The sequence below is a fragment of the Pinus tabuliformis genome, chromosome 2_2, assembly GCF_031772625.1.
Source record: "Pinus tabuliformis cultivar Carrire ecotype Pingquan chromosome 2_2, CPIR1, whole genome shotgun sequence".
Taxonomy (NCBI): Eukaryota; Viridiplantae; Streptophyta; class Pinopsida; order Pinales; family Pinaceae; genus Pinus; species Pinus tabuliformis.
Window position 1 is genome coordinate 940,935,871 of NC_142300.1, and position 14,498 is coordinate 940,950,368.

Sequence of the window (14,498 nt, forward strand, 5' to 3'; positions counted from 1 at the left end):
GGAACCAAAATTATTAAAGTCATTATAGAAGTCCGTTAGTATTGGACAACTTATGAGGACCAGCCACTTTCTCTCTCCCTTACCACGTGCATTGCATGCAAGCCATGTGCTTGGCAGCAGGGAGGTGATCTGTGACATTAGTATCATTCCAGCGACTATGAGGCTGGTGGTTTGTTGGCATGGCTGTGATGTTGGTCCTGCCGCTGTGATGCTGGTCTTGCCGCTGTTTCTCTTGCTAGAGCCTAGTTTTTTTGGGGAGGGAAACGGAACAGAGGGAGGGATCTTAAGCTGCTTCAGCCGCTGATCCATAGCTACCTACGACAGAGAAGGCATATGAGTAGCGGATCTGGTAGTTTTTATTACAAGTTTTTTGAGAAAGCGAATCCCTGCAAACAGTGGCTGCACTTATTTTTCAATATTTTGTTCTGGAGCAAGGGTATTTAGTAGCTCATAATCTGATTGCATTATCTATCTATTTTGATGGATCTGCAGGGCATAAGCAAAGGTTTAGTAGCAGAGCGCCTTTTGCCAACAATGGTGCAGAGAGGGAAACGACCAGACTTTGTCCTGTGCATTGGAGATGACAGGTCAGATGAGGACATGTTTGAGGGTATCACAAATGCTATGTCAGGACCTACACTTTCTCCGATAGCAGAAGTATTTGCATGCACAGTTGGTTAAAAACCCAGTAAAGCAAAATACTATCTTGATGATACTGTGGATGTCGTAAGAATGCTTCAGGGTCTGGCCACAGCTTCTGATCAGGCAGCATGGAATTTATCTGCTCAAGTTGCAGAGCTCACTTTGAGTACATAATTTGAAGACGTGTTTTCTATTTGTTGTTGTTGCAGCTACAAATAAATGGACACATTTGGTAAGAAAGATGTTCAAATGCAACAACATGCAAACAAGAAACTGCAGAGAGGACAAAACTAACCATGGGTTACTGCTGCCCCTTTGGAGAAAGAAATAAGAGGCTTCAGGTCCAAGATTATTAGTTCTTTTACTGAAAAAACGTCTAATTTGAACGCAGAACATGAGTAATTTTAGTTCTAACAACGAATCATTTCGATCTCTTATGAATACTACATGGCATTTGCTTCAAAGCTCTGAGGTAAGAGAACATCACCTTGAATCATAAATTATATAGAGCAATTAATTACTGTTAGTTTAGTAAAATTAACTTCTATTTGATTTGGATCTTCGAAAATAACCAATACTATAGTTTTTACAGTGCAATTTTGATGAAAGAGACCCTAAATTTCATAAGCCGATGCTAGTATACCACATTGAAAATTCCTGTGGTGTTCTTTAAGGCGTATTGCTGTCATTAAACGCAGAAATAATGAATATTTTGGAAAAAAGGAGTAAAAGAGCATGCCTGTGAAGGAGTCGTTTCTTTTCAAGAATTCCATAAATTTACCTGCTTTAAATTTATTTTCTGAAAATTTCAACCAGCTCTAACATTTCGCAAAAATATTAAATCTGGAAAATTGATTTTGATGTTCAATATTGATCGGCATCTTATAATTTTGTCTTAGGGAGAAACCTTTAAGAGCAAAGCTGCTTTACACACAGAAGAAATCCATGCGGCTACTGTTGTTGAGGAGCAGAAATCTGCTGCTCAGAAGCAGCAGATGGACCAAGCAATTCAGATGGTAAGAACTGGTAACAAACAAAAAATTGCAGATTATGAGCTGCTTGCGCTACTTGCAATTTCCAGAAAAAAGAAAATTCTATTAATTGCAGAACTAAAAATATCCAGTAAAATGCAGAAGAGTAAATGTAGATTTCAGTTTCATGTATGAAAGCAGTACAGGTTTAAAAAACTATTTATCTCACCTTGTTCATTGTATCTCACCGCAGAAACATAGCTGTTGCAGAGAGCATTAGAGGTTCTGGGAACGGTCTGCCTTGGATCAATCCAAAACCAGTAGCGAAGAGGCTTTCCTGACAAAATGGAACAGGGAGTATGATAACAGCTAAGATAGCATCCTCCCTCAAATCAAACCTGCATCTTAAGTGCCATGGGTTATTCTCCTCCCTCACAGGGCGAAACAGGTTTGATGAATAGTTCTGGTAAAGACAGTGGAAATAGGTTTGATGAACAGAACAATTTCGATATTAGTTTGCCACTTGTATCGCCATGCATAACCATGCCACTTGTTTTATTTTCTGTATGTATATCTATGAGATCACTGAAAAAGCAATATTAATCTCTAGCATTTGTACCTATCGAATTAATGTTAACATTAAAACAAACCCGTTGACGGTTAGCGAGAATGCAGCAGGCGTAAAACCAATTTAAGCTATGGTCAGGCCTCTTCCGCCTCGGGAAGAGGCCAAATAAGATGGCAAAAGTTAAGTTCGAAATAAAACTTTGGTTATCCGGCACAGCGCGTTTGAGAGCGTTTGAAAACTTTGTAATAAGCACAGTATAACACAGTAATAAAACTTGAAACTAATGCTATCTCGGACCCGATCGATTACAATAGTAAATGAAGATTTCAGTTTCATGTATGAAAGCAGTACAGGTTTAAAAAACTATTTATCTCACCTTGTTCATTGTATCTCACCGCAGAAACATAGCTGTTGCAGAGAGCATTAGAGGTTCTGGGAACGGTCTGCCTTGGATCAATCCAAAACCAGTAGCGAAGAGGCTTTCCTGACAAAATGGAACAGGGAGTATGATAACAGCTAAGATAGCATCCTCCCTCAAAGCAAACCTGCATCTTAAGTGCCATGGGTTATTCTCCTCCCTCACAGGGCGAAACAGGTTTGATGAATAGTTCTGGTAAAGACAGTGGAAATAGGTTTGATGAACAGAATAGTTTCGATATTAGTTTGCCACTTGTATCGCCATGCATAACCATGCCACTTGTTTTATTTTCTGTATGTATATCTATGAGATCACTGAAAAAGCAATATTAATCTCTAGCATTTGTACCTATCGAATTAATGTTAACATTAAAACAAACCCGTTGACGGTTAGCGAGAATGCAGCAGGCGTAAAACCAATTTAAGCTATGGTCGGGCCTCTTCCGCCTCGGGAAGAGGCCAAATAAGATGGCAAAATTTAAGTTCGAAATAAAACTTTGGTTATCCGGCACAGTGCGTTTGAGAGCGTTTGAAAACTTTGTAATAAGCACAGTATAACACAGTAATAAAACTTGAAACTAATGCTATCTCGGACCCGATCGATTACAATAGTCCCTGCTGAATGCCAGATGGCAGGGACTAATAAGTGAACATACACACTTAAAGAAACAACTTGTTTTTGTTAGCCTCTTGTGATAAATGACCACATTTTATTTTTAGATTTTGCTTTAGTAATCCTTATATTATTGGTTTTTTTTTATAAAATAATTATTAATAATATTATAAATTTTTATCATTAAATTGTATTTTTAAATGTATAAATAATATTTTTATTATATTTTGATTATATAAATGGGATAACTAATATTGATAATTTTAATAATTTTAATTATATAATTTGGATAACTATTATTTTCAATTTCAATAATTTTTTTTGATTATATAAATTGGATAACTAATATCTATAATTTCAATAACTTTAATTATATAATTTGGATAACTATTATTTTCAATTTCAATAATTTTAATTAGACACAAAAAAATTGTTGCAAAACTAATGGGAAAAATATGACGGAAAAATTCAATAAGTAACATGTTTGGCAATACTAATAGGAAAAATATCGTTGGGAAAAATTTAATAAGTAAAGTGCTTAACACTGAGAAAAAACCAAAGTTTTTGGCAAAACTCATTGAAATAATATAACCCTAGAAGATTTAATTAGTAAAATGTTTAAACCAAAAATATGAGTTGTACAGGGGAAATTATGTGAAAAATTTAATAAGTGTTTAAAACTGCGAAAAAACCCAAAGTTTTTGGCAAAACTCATTGAAATAATATAACCCTAGAAGATTTGATTAGTAAAATGTTTAGACCCTAGAAGATTTGATTAGTAAAATGTTTAGACCAAAAATATCAGTTGTACAAGGGAACTGATGTTTGGATAATATAACCCTAGAAGATTTGATTAGTAAAATGTTTAGACCCTAGAAGATTTGATTAGTAAAATGTTTAGACCAAAAATATCAGTTGTACAAGGGAACTGATGTTTGGATATGTTATTGTTTTGTCCAAAAAGCTATGATAATGAAAATTGATGCAGTAGATCTATGATTTGCAAGTAATTGGTAGACAAGTGGAATATCACAAGTTATTGTAAGAACACCTTTCTGGGAATACTCCAACTCCCCACCAGATATAGTTCAACTAATAGTAGATGGTCTAATGAGTGTATGCCAATTAGTAATCATATCATGATTATTGCAATTGCACTAGAAATTATTGCATTTTTTTTTAAATATAGTTATGGTTGTAATGAATATAGAGTAAGACCTAACCCATCACATTATAGATAAATAAATTTCCTCATAAATAGTTCTGATTCTCATACACTATATTATAATTTATACCTAGAAATAAGGCTGCACTATTGCTTAATTTAAGCACTCAATGGTTGAAGGGAAATTACATTAGAAATGCTTAAAGGTAAGCAACCCATCACTTGGATGGCACGAAATGATTGAGGGTTTATGACTAATTGTTAACTCTTCAAAGCACTACTTTGCTCACATATCAACAGTCCAGAGTGTGCCAGGAAGAGATACCTGCAATTTTTGTAAAAGCATTTTAGTCAAATGGAGGAATTGATATGTCAGAACAAACTTGTTAAAAATAGAAGGCGCAATAGATGGAAAACAATATGTATGTGTTATATATACCTTTTAAGTTTTCCCCAAGTTTGAAAGGAGATAAGTCCTTTGTAGGGGCAACTACTGCACCTGAATGCATCCCCGAGTCCACACAAACAAAATCAACATCCATTATATCAGAAAAATGAGCAAATATTATATTACATTTTGATTCCTACAGTATGTGACCTTGTTCACAGTTTGGAATATAAAATAGGGTAACTGTAATATAGTATACGCTGCAGATCCCAGCAGCCAAGATTCTCCTTCAAAGATGGAGATGGAAACTCAAGTTTTCATTAAAAAACACAGCTGTGTATATTAAGAGAGAGACCTAAAGGAAGTTTGTTCAATCAAAAGTGTAACAGATATCAACGCAGCATTTTGTTCTTTTATACAGAACAATTATACTCGTAAACAGTAACTAAAAGAACAAATTAGAAATACTATAATGGTGAAAAGGTTATATAAATTGGCAACCTTTCTCCACAAAATAGGGATGGCAATTTGCAAATACTTCTTCCCGAGAAAGAAATGAAATAAGAGCAAAAGATTAAAAAGAACCAGCATACATTTCCACACGCAGATTGTGGGTTATTCAACTGCTCTGCAGTCAGGCCCAACTTCGTCTGTTTCTCTTCCAACTCAGCTCGGCCACATGTACAATTTTTGCAGGCTTTTCTTTTCGTACTAACTTCCCAGTGGTCATTGAAATTATCACTAATTTGATCATCTTTATCTACTGGAAGCAATTCATAATTGTCCAAGGTCACTGCAACAATCTGAAAAGAATACCAAATGAACAAGAGAAGATAACCAAAACTGCACTCAATGTTATCAACCATGAATTTGCAAGTGCATGTGAGATAATTTTACTTAACATGCATTAACAAAAAGAAAAAACAATGAAGAGAATTGACAAAATATTATATTAACCTAGAGCACAATATAGAAGTGTGAAGATAAATTTAAAATATAACTATCGAGCTTGTGGACTCTTACATCATCAAAATCCATTGAAATATGTGAATGTTCTCCCATGAACCACACCTGTGCATTAAGATGAGCCAATAAGCATTGTTAACCATTACAGAAGTAAAATGTGCTGCATAGAACTTCAACATTAGACATGACGTTGAATAATATTGTGTAAACCAAAGCATCAACTTTATCACACAAGTAAATAGAAGATCTCATAAGCCTGGTTCAATGTTTTCAAGCTCCAGTTAAAAAGATATTCAAAATTATGTCATGCTTTAGAAAGATCTAAGAATCAGATTATATTGGAACAGCCAGAAGAAACAGCAGAGAAACATTAATGCAATATCTTTATAGCTTGTTTTGCACGTTTTATTTGTACCTAGTGTTTGTTCTTTCTCATTTGGGTCTATGAATAATGTTGAGATTCTGTGATTAATCTTCGCCTGAGGGCAATGTCAACTTATTGCATTGATATGTTGTAGGATTTATTAAGCCTACACAAGGGTAACTAACCCATTTATTGTGATTTACTACTTTTTACTATTTTGGCTAAGGCCAGCCTAGCCACCTTCTTGGGGCTATATACAATACACTCCTCATTAATAAACCATCTCATTCAAGCGAATATTTTAATATTTTCCTAAGAGTACTCCTAAAATAGTTCACTTTCTTCATGGTTACTTGTTCTTGGCTATGGTTGATCTCTCTTAAGTGCAAAATGCTATGAGTAAATCTCTTGTGATCTAAATTAAGTGCTATTATAAATCTTCCATGTTTACTTGACTGGATTTTGGTTTGTTGAAAGTGCTCACCGTAGATCTATTATCTTCTTATGAATATCAACAACTATGCTATGGTGTGCAACACGTCCACTCAATTAGATTGTTTATGGTAGTTAATGATGATAGCTCAAAAGATAGTTAACCCTTGACTTTCAATTTTTATTTGTAGTTTTGCAAAATGAAAATCAAGATACATGTACACCAGGAATTAGTACACTTAAGAACCAAAAAGTGATCATACATAAGCTCCCTACCTACATAAGCAAGGTAGCATATACACTTTGGTCCCAAACTGAAGACTATCTACATCTTACTCTAAAATGGGAATCCTTACTGAAAAGTAAATAGCTAAATCTGCTCTAAAACAGCAAATTCTTCCAAATTGAATGCCATGGTGAATCCATGAAAAGTTGCTCAACATCACTTCTATAAGAAGGAAAACAAATTGCATCCCATGTGGCCCTACCAGCCTGTTGAATCATCTGCTTGTCCCCAAACAGAACACCTTTCCAGTGCAGAGGGTCTACAAAGAGAACATTATACACAACAGCCATTCAAAATCCAAAATGAACAAAACAAATTACAAAATATGGATTGAAAGAATAGATGGGAAAAGTGACCAAGCTTATCAAGTTTGTAACGTTATTAAAGAGGATTCTATCATATATATTCCTTTCCAATGGATAAACTGCAAACCAACATTAACAGCCACCAGCCCCTGTTACTAACCAGAGGGCAATGAAGATCTTTTCGAATCCTCTTCAGAAAGAAGGCTTTCTTCATCTATCAGATCCTCCAAATCATCATTCATGTCTAGCTTTACGCCCAACGGGTCAGATTTAAGCAAACGCTCTTGTTTCTGCACAGCTTTATTTTTTAGGGAAAACGGCATGTGAGATATTTTTACTTAACATGCATTAACAAAAAGAAAAAACAATGAAGAGAATTGACAAAATATTATATTAACCTAGAGCACAATATAGAAGTGTGAAGATAAATTTAAAATATAACTATCGAGCTTGTGGACTCTTACATCATCAAAATCCATTGAAATATGTGAATGTTCTCCCATGAACCACACCTGTGCATTAAGATGAGCCAATAAGCATTGTTAACCATTACAGAAGTAAAATGTGCTGCATAGAACTTCAACATTAGACATGACGTTGAATAATATTGTGTAAACCAAAGCATCAACTTTATCACACAAGTAAATAGAATATCTCATAAGCCTGGTTCAATGTTTTCAAGCTCCAGTTAAAAAGATATTCAAAATTATGTCATGCTTTTGAAAGATCTAAGAATCAGATTATATTGGAACAGCCAGAAGAAACAGCAGAGAAACATTAATGCAATTCACTTTCTTCATGGTTACTTGTTCTTGGCTATGGTTGATCTCTCTTAAGTGCAAAATGCTATGAGTAAATCTCTTGTGATCTAAATTAAGTGCTATTATAAATCTTCCATGTTTACTTGACTGGATTTTGGTTTGTTGAAAGTGCTCACCGTAGATCTATTATCTTCTTATGAATATCAACAACTATGCTATGGCATGCAACACGTCCACTCAATTAGATTGTTTATGGTAGTTAATGATGATAGCTCAAAAGATAGTTAACCCTTGACTTTCAATTTTTATTTGTAGTTTTGCAAAATGAAAATCAAGATACATGTACACCAGGAATTAGTACACTTAGGAACCAAAAAGTGATCATACATAAGCTCCCTACCTACATAAGCAAGGTAGCATATACACTTTGGTCCCAAACTGAAGACTATCTACATCTTACTCTAAAATGGGAATCCTTACTGAAAAGTAAATAGCTAAATCTGCTCTAAAACAACAAATTCTTCCAAATTGAATGCCATGGTGAATCCATGAAAAGTTGCTCAACATCACTTCTATAAGAAGGAAAACAAATTGCATCCCATGTGGCCCTACCAGCCTGTTGAATCATCTGCTTGTCCCCAAACAGAACACATTTCCAGTGCAGAGGGTCTACAAAGAGAACATTATACACAACAGCCATTCAAAATCCAAAATGAACAAAACGAATTACAAAATATGGATTGAAAGAATAGATGGGAAAAGTGACCAAGCTGATCAAGTTTGTAACGTTATTAAAGAGGATTCTATCATATATATTCCTTTCCAATGGATAAACTGCAAACCAACATTAACAGCCACCAGCCCCTGTTACTAACCAGAGGGCAATGAAGATCTTTTCGAATCCTCTTCAGAAAGAAGGCTTTCTTCATCTATCAGATCCTCCAAATCATCATTCATGTCTAGCTTTACGCCCAACGGGTCAGATTTAAGCAAACGCTCTTGTTTCTGCACAGCTTTATTTTTTAGGGAAAACGATGATCCAGTTTCCCAAGTGGGCTTTTGTGCTCTCAACTGCAATGAGGAATGCATGAAAGGGAACAACTGTCAAAGATATGGCTATAACTATCACAAATTCCAAATGCACACAAAATCATGCAAGGATATTCTGGATCTAACTGTTCCAATGTTTGTCTTAATAACAGGAAAAACTAAAACTCATAAATGAGATAGACTACCCAGCAGACCGATTTTACTCTACAGAAGAAGTATTTATCAGAAATTGTTAAACTAAAGGAAAAAGTAAACCACCCCTTGGGGATTATCAACTAAAGATCCTTCTAAGCAGTTATATTTCATTCAAAAATCTATTTAGCATGTTTTACAAAGAGGCACACATATTGTACTGTAATCACAATACTGGAAATATTAAATAACAATTATCTATCTTAAGATAAACAGAATATAAGCAATATAGTTTTCGCCTTGAGTCGGAACTACAATAAACAGTGAACTTACTACCATATAAACAAGAGGAATGGCATGCCCAACATGCAAGATTTAATTGCAGGACTGTTTCAAACCAAGTGTTTAGCCATAAAATACCAAAATGCATATATGTATCCTACAAGTAACCTGTGCAACCAACAGTACAGGAAAAGGATAACGTCAAACCTATTTACTAATTACATTCTCGGCAATAGAAAACTCAGTGGAGAATATAACCACTGTAAATTATGAAGAGAAATTTTAACACTGTAATTCCATGAATTACATAAATGGATCTTAACAAAAACGAAAACAAAACAACTGACTTTGGTTCCGGCTAGAGCTAAAATGCTCAACATCCATAATAATTTAAAAACCCTCAAGTCGACAGAGAAAAGACGCTCTTCTCGAACAACCATAACATAATTTAATAATAAGTAAGCTTAGAGGAAACATAGCCACAAGAATGACCTGGTTCACTTCCGGGGTAAGGAGAAATTGTTGCCGCCACGGTTGCACTGTGGAAGCCATCGACAGTATAGACCTGTAGCTTTCCCCTGCAAAGAAGGGGAAAAGTAAGTTGTATACGATGATGAGCATGCAAAACAAAAGACCTATGATAACAGAAACATCATATATTCAACAAGGGCCTTACCTGCGAGGGTTACCGTGTAGTGGGCGATAATGTTGAAAAACTTTCCAGGAAGACCTTACGGTTCTGTTGACTGAACCTAAGATCCAAGTGAAATTGGGAAAGATTTATCCAAGACAGATAAACAAAATTCCTGGTGAAAACCTCAGAGAGAGGATTTGTAACACTGAAGGAGGGTTTGCAACGGCTTCTAAGTCCGAGGAGGAAAAAGATACCTGTGGTGTGCCAGTGGATTTGATTTAATCTAACTAATATACAACATCCATGAATTTGGGCTTCAAATTGATATACAGAATCCATGTTGACATAAGATCAGAATTTAGATGGGCTTGGGCTAATCGAATTGCGTTAATCTTACCTGGACATTTGCACCTGTCACAATGTTTGGCTTGTCATACGGCTTCCCCTCTGCCTTGCGCTTGTTCTGCCATTTGCGTTTGAATGCAAGGCCTGCCAACATGATCGCCTCTGAAGATCCAACCGTGCCCACACCAACAGCTTCCTCTCCATCGCCAAGTGGGGCGTTAAATGTTCACGCATCGATTCTTTTTCCAAATCCAGACACATGAAAGCACTGAACACTTTCAGATAAAGAATTGAGAAAACAAAGAAAAATAAATAAAATTAACGCCCAAAACGGATCTGAGAAGGGCCTTCAGATCTAGTATCCCAAACCCTGCCATTACCTGCAATTCTGTAGTGACAGGATACTCATCCATGTCGACATAATTCTTGTTGATTGCCTGTATGATGAGCTTATCACATTCTGGTTCCATCCATGTGGTGACAAAAGAAGCAAGATTAAGTCTGGGGTTCCCATCCAACATGAGCTCGTCGCTGATGATCTGATAGGCAGCATCTTTGGGAATCGACTTACTCGAAATTTGAAACCTGCCAACACAAACATTCAAAGGAAACCGAATCAGAAGCCCTGCTCAGGGCCATTTTATTGGAAATCCCAATGTCCGGAGGGTTTATCCTCAAGAAAATACTATTGCACAATAGCAGAAGCAAACCCATCTAGTGAAATAAGCTTTCATAAGCGCAGTTTATGTTCCTAGATTTCCCTCCAGAGTTTATACATACCGAGGCAAGGATTCCTGAACATATCTGGAGGCAAAGGTTGAATGTATGGAGCCATCAGAATCAATAGCGCTGCTCAGAGCCATTTTTGGTTGATTTTCAAAAGAAACCCCACTCCACACTACTGTTTCCCGATATTCGGTAATCGGTTGCAACTGCAAAGAAGAACCGGAATTAAATGCGAAACTGCAAGATGGAAAAAAAATGCCAGGTGTCAACCTTAGAGTGCGAAACTGCAAGATGAAAAAAAATGGCAGGTGTCAACCTTAGAATGAAAGGGACGACGAAAGTCTCTTTCAAAGAGAAGGCCTATCGGCCTAACTAGTAATTGTCCCAAAAGGTACAAAGAGAGGCCGATAGGATTATTAAATCGGAATTGTTGAATTTTTCTAGAAGAGATGTTGGTTGGTTCAAGCCTAACGAATGAGCAATTTGAGTTGGCTAAAGGTTTTCTAATTGTTTTTTATTATGGTAAAATTAGATTGATAATTCATTGGTTTTACTTTACTTTCAAAAGGTTGAAGGAATTTGAAAAGCAAGTATAGAATTGCTTTGTGGGATTTGATCCCAAAATCATTGCTTTGTAAATACATACTCAATGAAATGTTAATTGGTTGAAACCCTGCAAATGTTTGACATAAGAAAATAAGTCGAAAAGGTTGAAAGGCTTAATTGGTTTGTGGAAAACCTTGTTTTGTTGGCCTGGATCATTGTGCAATTACTTTTCTTTAGATGTTTTGTTTATATCTATATTACAAAGAACACATTGAATGTCTTATTTCATTCTAGAGTAAGTTAATTACTATCCCCTACCAATATATTTCATTGAAAACCATAATTGTATATTGCCTTTAGAAAGTCAAAACATAATATTACAAAACATATATCAACATATTGATATATTGCTATTAAAAAGTTGATTCCATTAGAAACCATGATATTATCGGATGCCTCGAATCCATCAAGACTGAGGCTGAATTTGTTGATTGTAAGGGTTGTATTCCACAGCCTCCAACCCACAATGTTGACAGCTGAGTCAACAGTCCCAACGAATTGGGCCAAGATTTCAATTCTACGCAATCACAAACCCACAACTTCTTCAAGCTGCTCAAGTGACCTAGAGAACAGGGCAGCATTTCCAACAAAGCATTTCCCAAATGATAACCCTGAGAAGATAGGTTATGCTTTGTAAGACCAAAATGATAACTCCACTAATAAATTTGAGAAGGATGAGCAGTAGAACATTGAAACGAGTCATCCGTAAGTTGTGACAAAAGGATTTAGGATTTCCAACCTGCCTAAAACGTTGGGAAGCCTAAACAAAGTTCAACCCGGTTAAGAGGCTGGAAGCCTAGACAAGTTTAGTCAAACCCGTAAGGGTAAAATGACCCTATACACTGAAATACAAATACAAGTATACAATGAAACAAGGGAAGAAGCGGTGATAATTTGAGAAGTCATAAAGAACATACCACATTTATAACAGTGGAAGAAATTATCGTTGCTGCCAGTTCTGAAAACCAGCACAAGTAGCTAAAGTCAAAGGCAAGAAATACATCTAATACATTTCACAATAGCATGAAAGATTACTTTACAAGAGAGCAAGAAACATCAAAGGAAAAAGAGAAAAGCATACCTGCAAATTCCACATCCGTCACAGTGGTATTGCTGTTTTGAGTCCTGGAAACCAAAGTGGCAAGTACAATTAGAACCGAAAGTGTATACATCCAAACCATCTTTTTATAATTTTGTAAGAGTGAAACTCTCTGTTTTCCTAAACCAGAACTATTAAACCTGAAAAGGCATTAAAAACGTACCTCATCATCAAAGAAATTGCATTTTTCACAGAAGTAATTTCCCATACAAACACCACAAGTAACGCAGGTTTGTTGAACCTACAAAATGACAGTGCATAATCATTTTTAAAATAACTCAAGAAGCATTAGTGTTTACCTCTAAATTTTCTGCACATTATTAAAATTAAAAAGGCTCAGCTCTTTCAAATCTACCTTCAGAAAATTACAAAGAATACATATTGTTCAGAGCATTAAGACAAACATCATAATGAATAACATCTAACTGGAAAACAAGATAGAACCTTACCTTTCGAACTTCATGGCGCGGTACATTATGTCTGTCATGTGGATGGACATCCATTGAATTCTGTTCAGATATGAGATCAAACCATACTATACCCTCACAAATGAAATTAGAAGAGACGTAATTTTATAGTTCTATTTTAACAAGTATATAAACCAAACACAACCGTTGAACTTGAAATAGCTACGAAAGAAGTAAAGAAAAAGAAGCATACTTTGGCCTCATTATGACAATTCCTACAGTCAAAGACTTCATTACAAGACGGAGCCCTTATTTGGCATCTCCGGCGGTAGTGTGAACATCTGCCATCAATTATCAGTATCAAGAAAAGACACATCAGTAAAATCATCCCTGTAAGACACATTTTTCACCACTTTGTAAGATGCATGGAGATACCAATAAGAAAATATCAAAATTATATATAATAAATAAAAGGCATAAATGTTACATTAAACAATAGTGTATTGAACATCTCCATTCTATTTCAAGGAAGAAATACCAAATACAGTATGGGTATGCATGTCAAACAATGTAGATGCTCACTACCTTAAATATTTATGTTAAGGACAACAAATGACCAGGATGAATTCCTTGACAGTTAAAAACAGAAATTTCATAGCCCCACGTTAATGAATGCTATTTTTGCACACTTCAATTCCCTGAGATTCATTGTCTTAGTAGAAAGTAAATTAAGCTGAAGAAAATAGAGAGACACACAGAAATACTCTTCTCATGTTAGCAATACAAAGAGGTCACTTTAGCACAACCTCTTTTCTTGTTCTATGAGATGAGATAGGTTTGCTTATGGCCAAAGGGATAAATAGAACAAATATGTGGGATACCATAGCCCCGCATAATATGTAATGGTTTTTCAGCTCTAAAGAAAATAAAGTTAAAAATTGAAATTAGTTCCACATAAAGAACACATGCACCAACTATAGGTTTCCAACGTTAGCCGTCTCTTGAATGACTGTGCCAACATCAGATCGCTGTTGAATGGAAAGATTGCACATGCCCACATCATCAAATGTGGGTTTCAAGAGCATTTCTTCTTACAAAACAATTTGATAAACATGTACATAAAATGCAGGGATTTGGATACTATGATGGAAAGATATACTTGTATTTGTATATCTTGTATTGAAAATGTGGAGACATTACTTCATCGACAAAAGTTTTATGCTAAGATCATGGAGGACTCAAATATTTGTTTGATCAACCTATGTTGAATGCAAGACAATCTAGATGGCTAGTTATACTTAGTGAATTCAACTTTGAGATCAAGTAAATCAAATGCAAA

At 35.4% G+C, this 14,498-nt stretch overlaps 2 protein-coding genes and 1 pseudogene across 3 annotated transcripts; all 3 read right to left on the reverse strand.

The window, feature by feature from the left end:
* Nucleotides 1-1,593: 1,593 nt before the first annotated feature.
* Nucleotides 1,594-10,538, reverse strand: LOC149196272 (uncharacterized; annotated as a pseudogene). Its single transcript, XR_016255140.1, has 14 exons — nt 10,374-10,538; nt 10,019-10,230; nt 9,835-9,920; nt 8,754-8,949; nt 8,491-8,547; nt 7,589-7,629; nt 7,278-7,407; nt 6,883-6,974; nt 5,788-5,835; nt 5,358-5,567; nt 4,816-4,898; nt 2,558-2,665; nt 1,843-1,950; nt 1,594-1,736 (listed from the first exon to the last, which is right to left on the reverse strand). The product of XR_016255140.1 is annotated as an uncharacterized LOC149196272 (transcript).
* On the reverse strand, nt 10,123-11,184 carry LOC149196273 (glutamate decarboxylase 1-like). Its single transcript, XM_089408243.1, has 4 exons — nt 11,102-11,184; nt 10,702-10,906; nt 10,374-10,517; nt 10,123-10,230 (listed from the first exon to the last, which is right to left on the reverse strand). Exons 1-4 carry the CDS (start codon nt 11,182-11,184, stop codon nt 10,123-10,125), a joined length of 540 nt encoding a protein of 179 aa, XP_089264369.1.
* Nucleotides 11,185-12,178: 994 nt separating this feature from the next.
* LOC149196274 (E3 ubiquitin-protein ligase RZFP34-like) lies at nt 12,179-14,288 on the reverse strand. The gene is made up of 6 exons (XM_089408244.1): nt 13,413-14,288; nt 13,202-13,261; nt 12,916-12,993; nt 12,735-12,778; nt 12,571-12,611; nt 12,179-12,264 (listed from the first exon to the last, which is right to left on the reverse strand). The coding sequence occupies exons 1-6, from the start codon at nt 13,560-13,562 to the stop codon at nt 12,179-12,181; spliced, it is 459 nt and encodes a 152-aa protein (XP_089264370.1). The 5' UTR covers nt 13,563-14,288.
* Between the last annotated feature and the right edge of the window lie 210 nt (nt 14,289-14,498).

Excerpts from the sequence above, each read along its gene's own strand:
- LOC149196273 (XM_089408243.1), bottom strand. The coding sequence starts at position 11,184 with ATGGCTCTGAGCAGCGCTATTGATTCTGATGGCTCCATACATTCAACC. Across the intron at positions 10,907-11,101 it reads GTTCAGGAATCCTTGCCTCG|GTTTCAAATTTCGAGTAAGT; the intron begins GTATGTATAAAC and ends TTGTGTTGGCAG. Across the intron at positions 10,518-10,701 it reads CTGTCACTACAGAATTGCAG|GAAGCTGTTGGTGTGGGCAC; the intron begins GTAATGGCAGGG and ends GGCGATGGAGAG.
- LOC149196274 (XM_089408244.1), bottom strand. The coding sequence starts at position 13,562 with ATGTGTCTTACAGGGATGATTTTACTGATGTGTCTTTTCTTGATACTG. Across the intron at positions 13,262-13,412 it reads ATTGTCATAATGAGGCCAAA|AATTCAATGGATGTCCATCC; the intron begins GTATGCTTCTTT and ends ATATCTGAACAG. Across the intron at positions 12,779-12,915 it reads GCAATTTCTTTGATGATGAG|GACTCAAAACAGCAATACCA; the intron begins GTACGTTTTTAA and ends TTTGGTTTCCAG.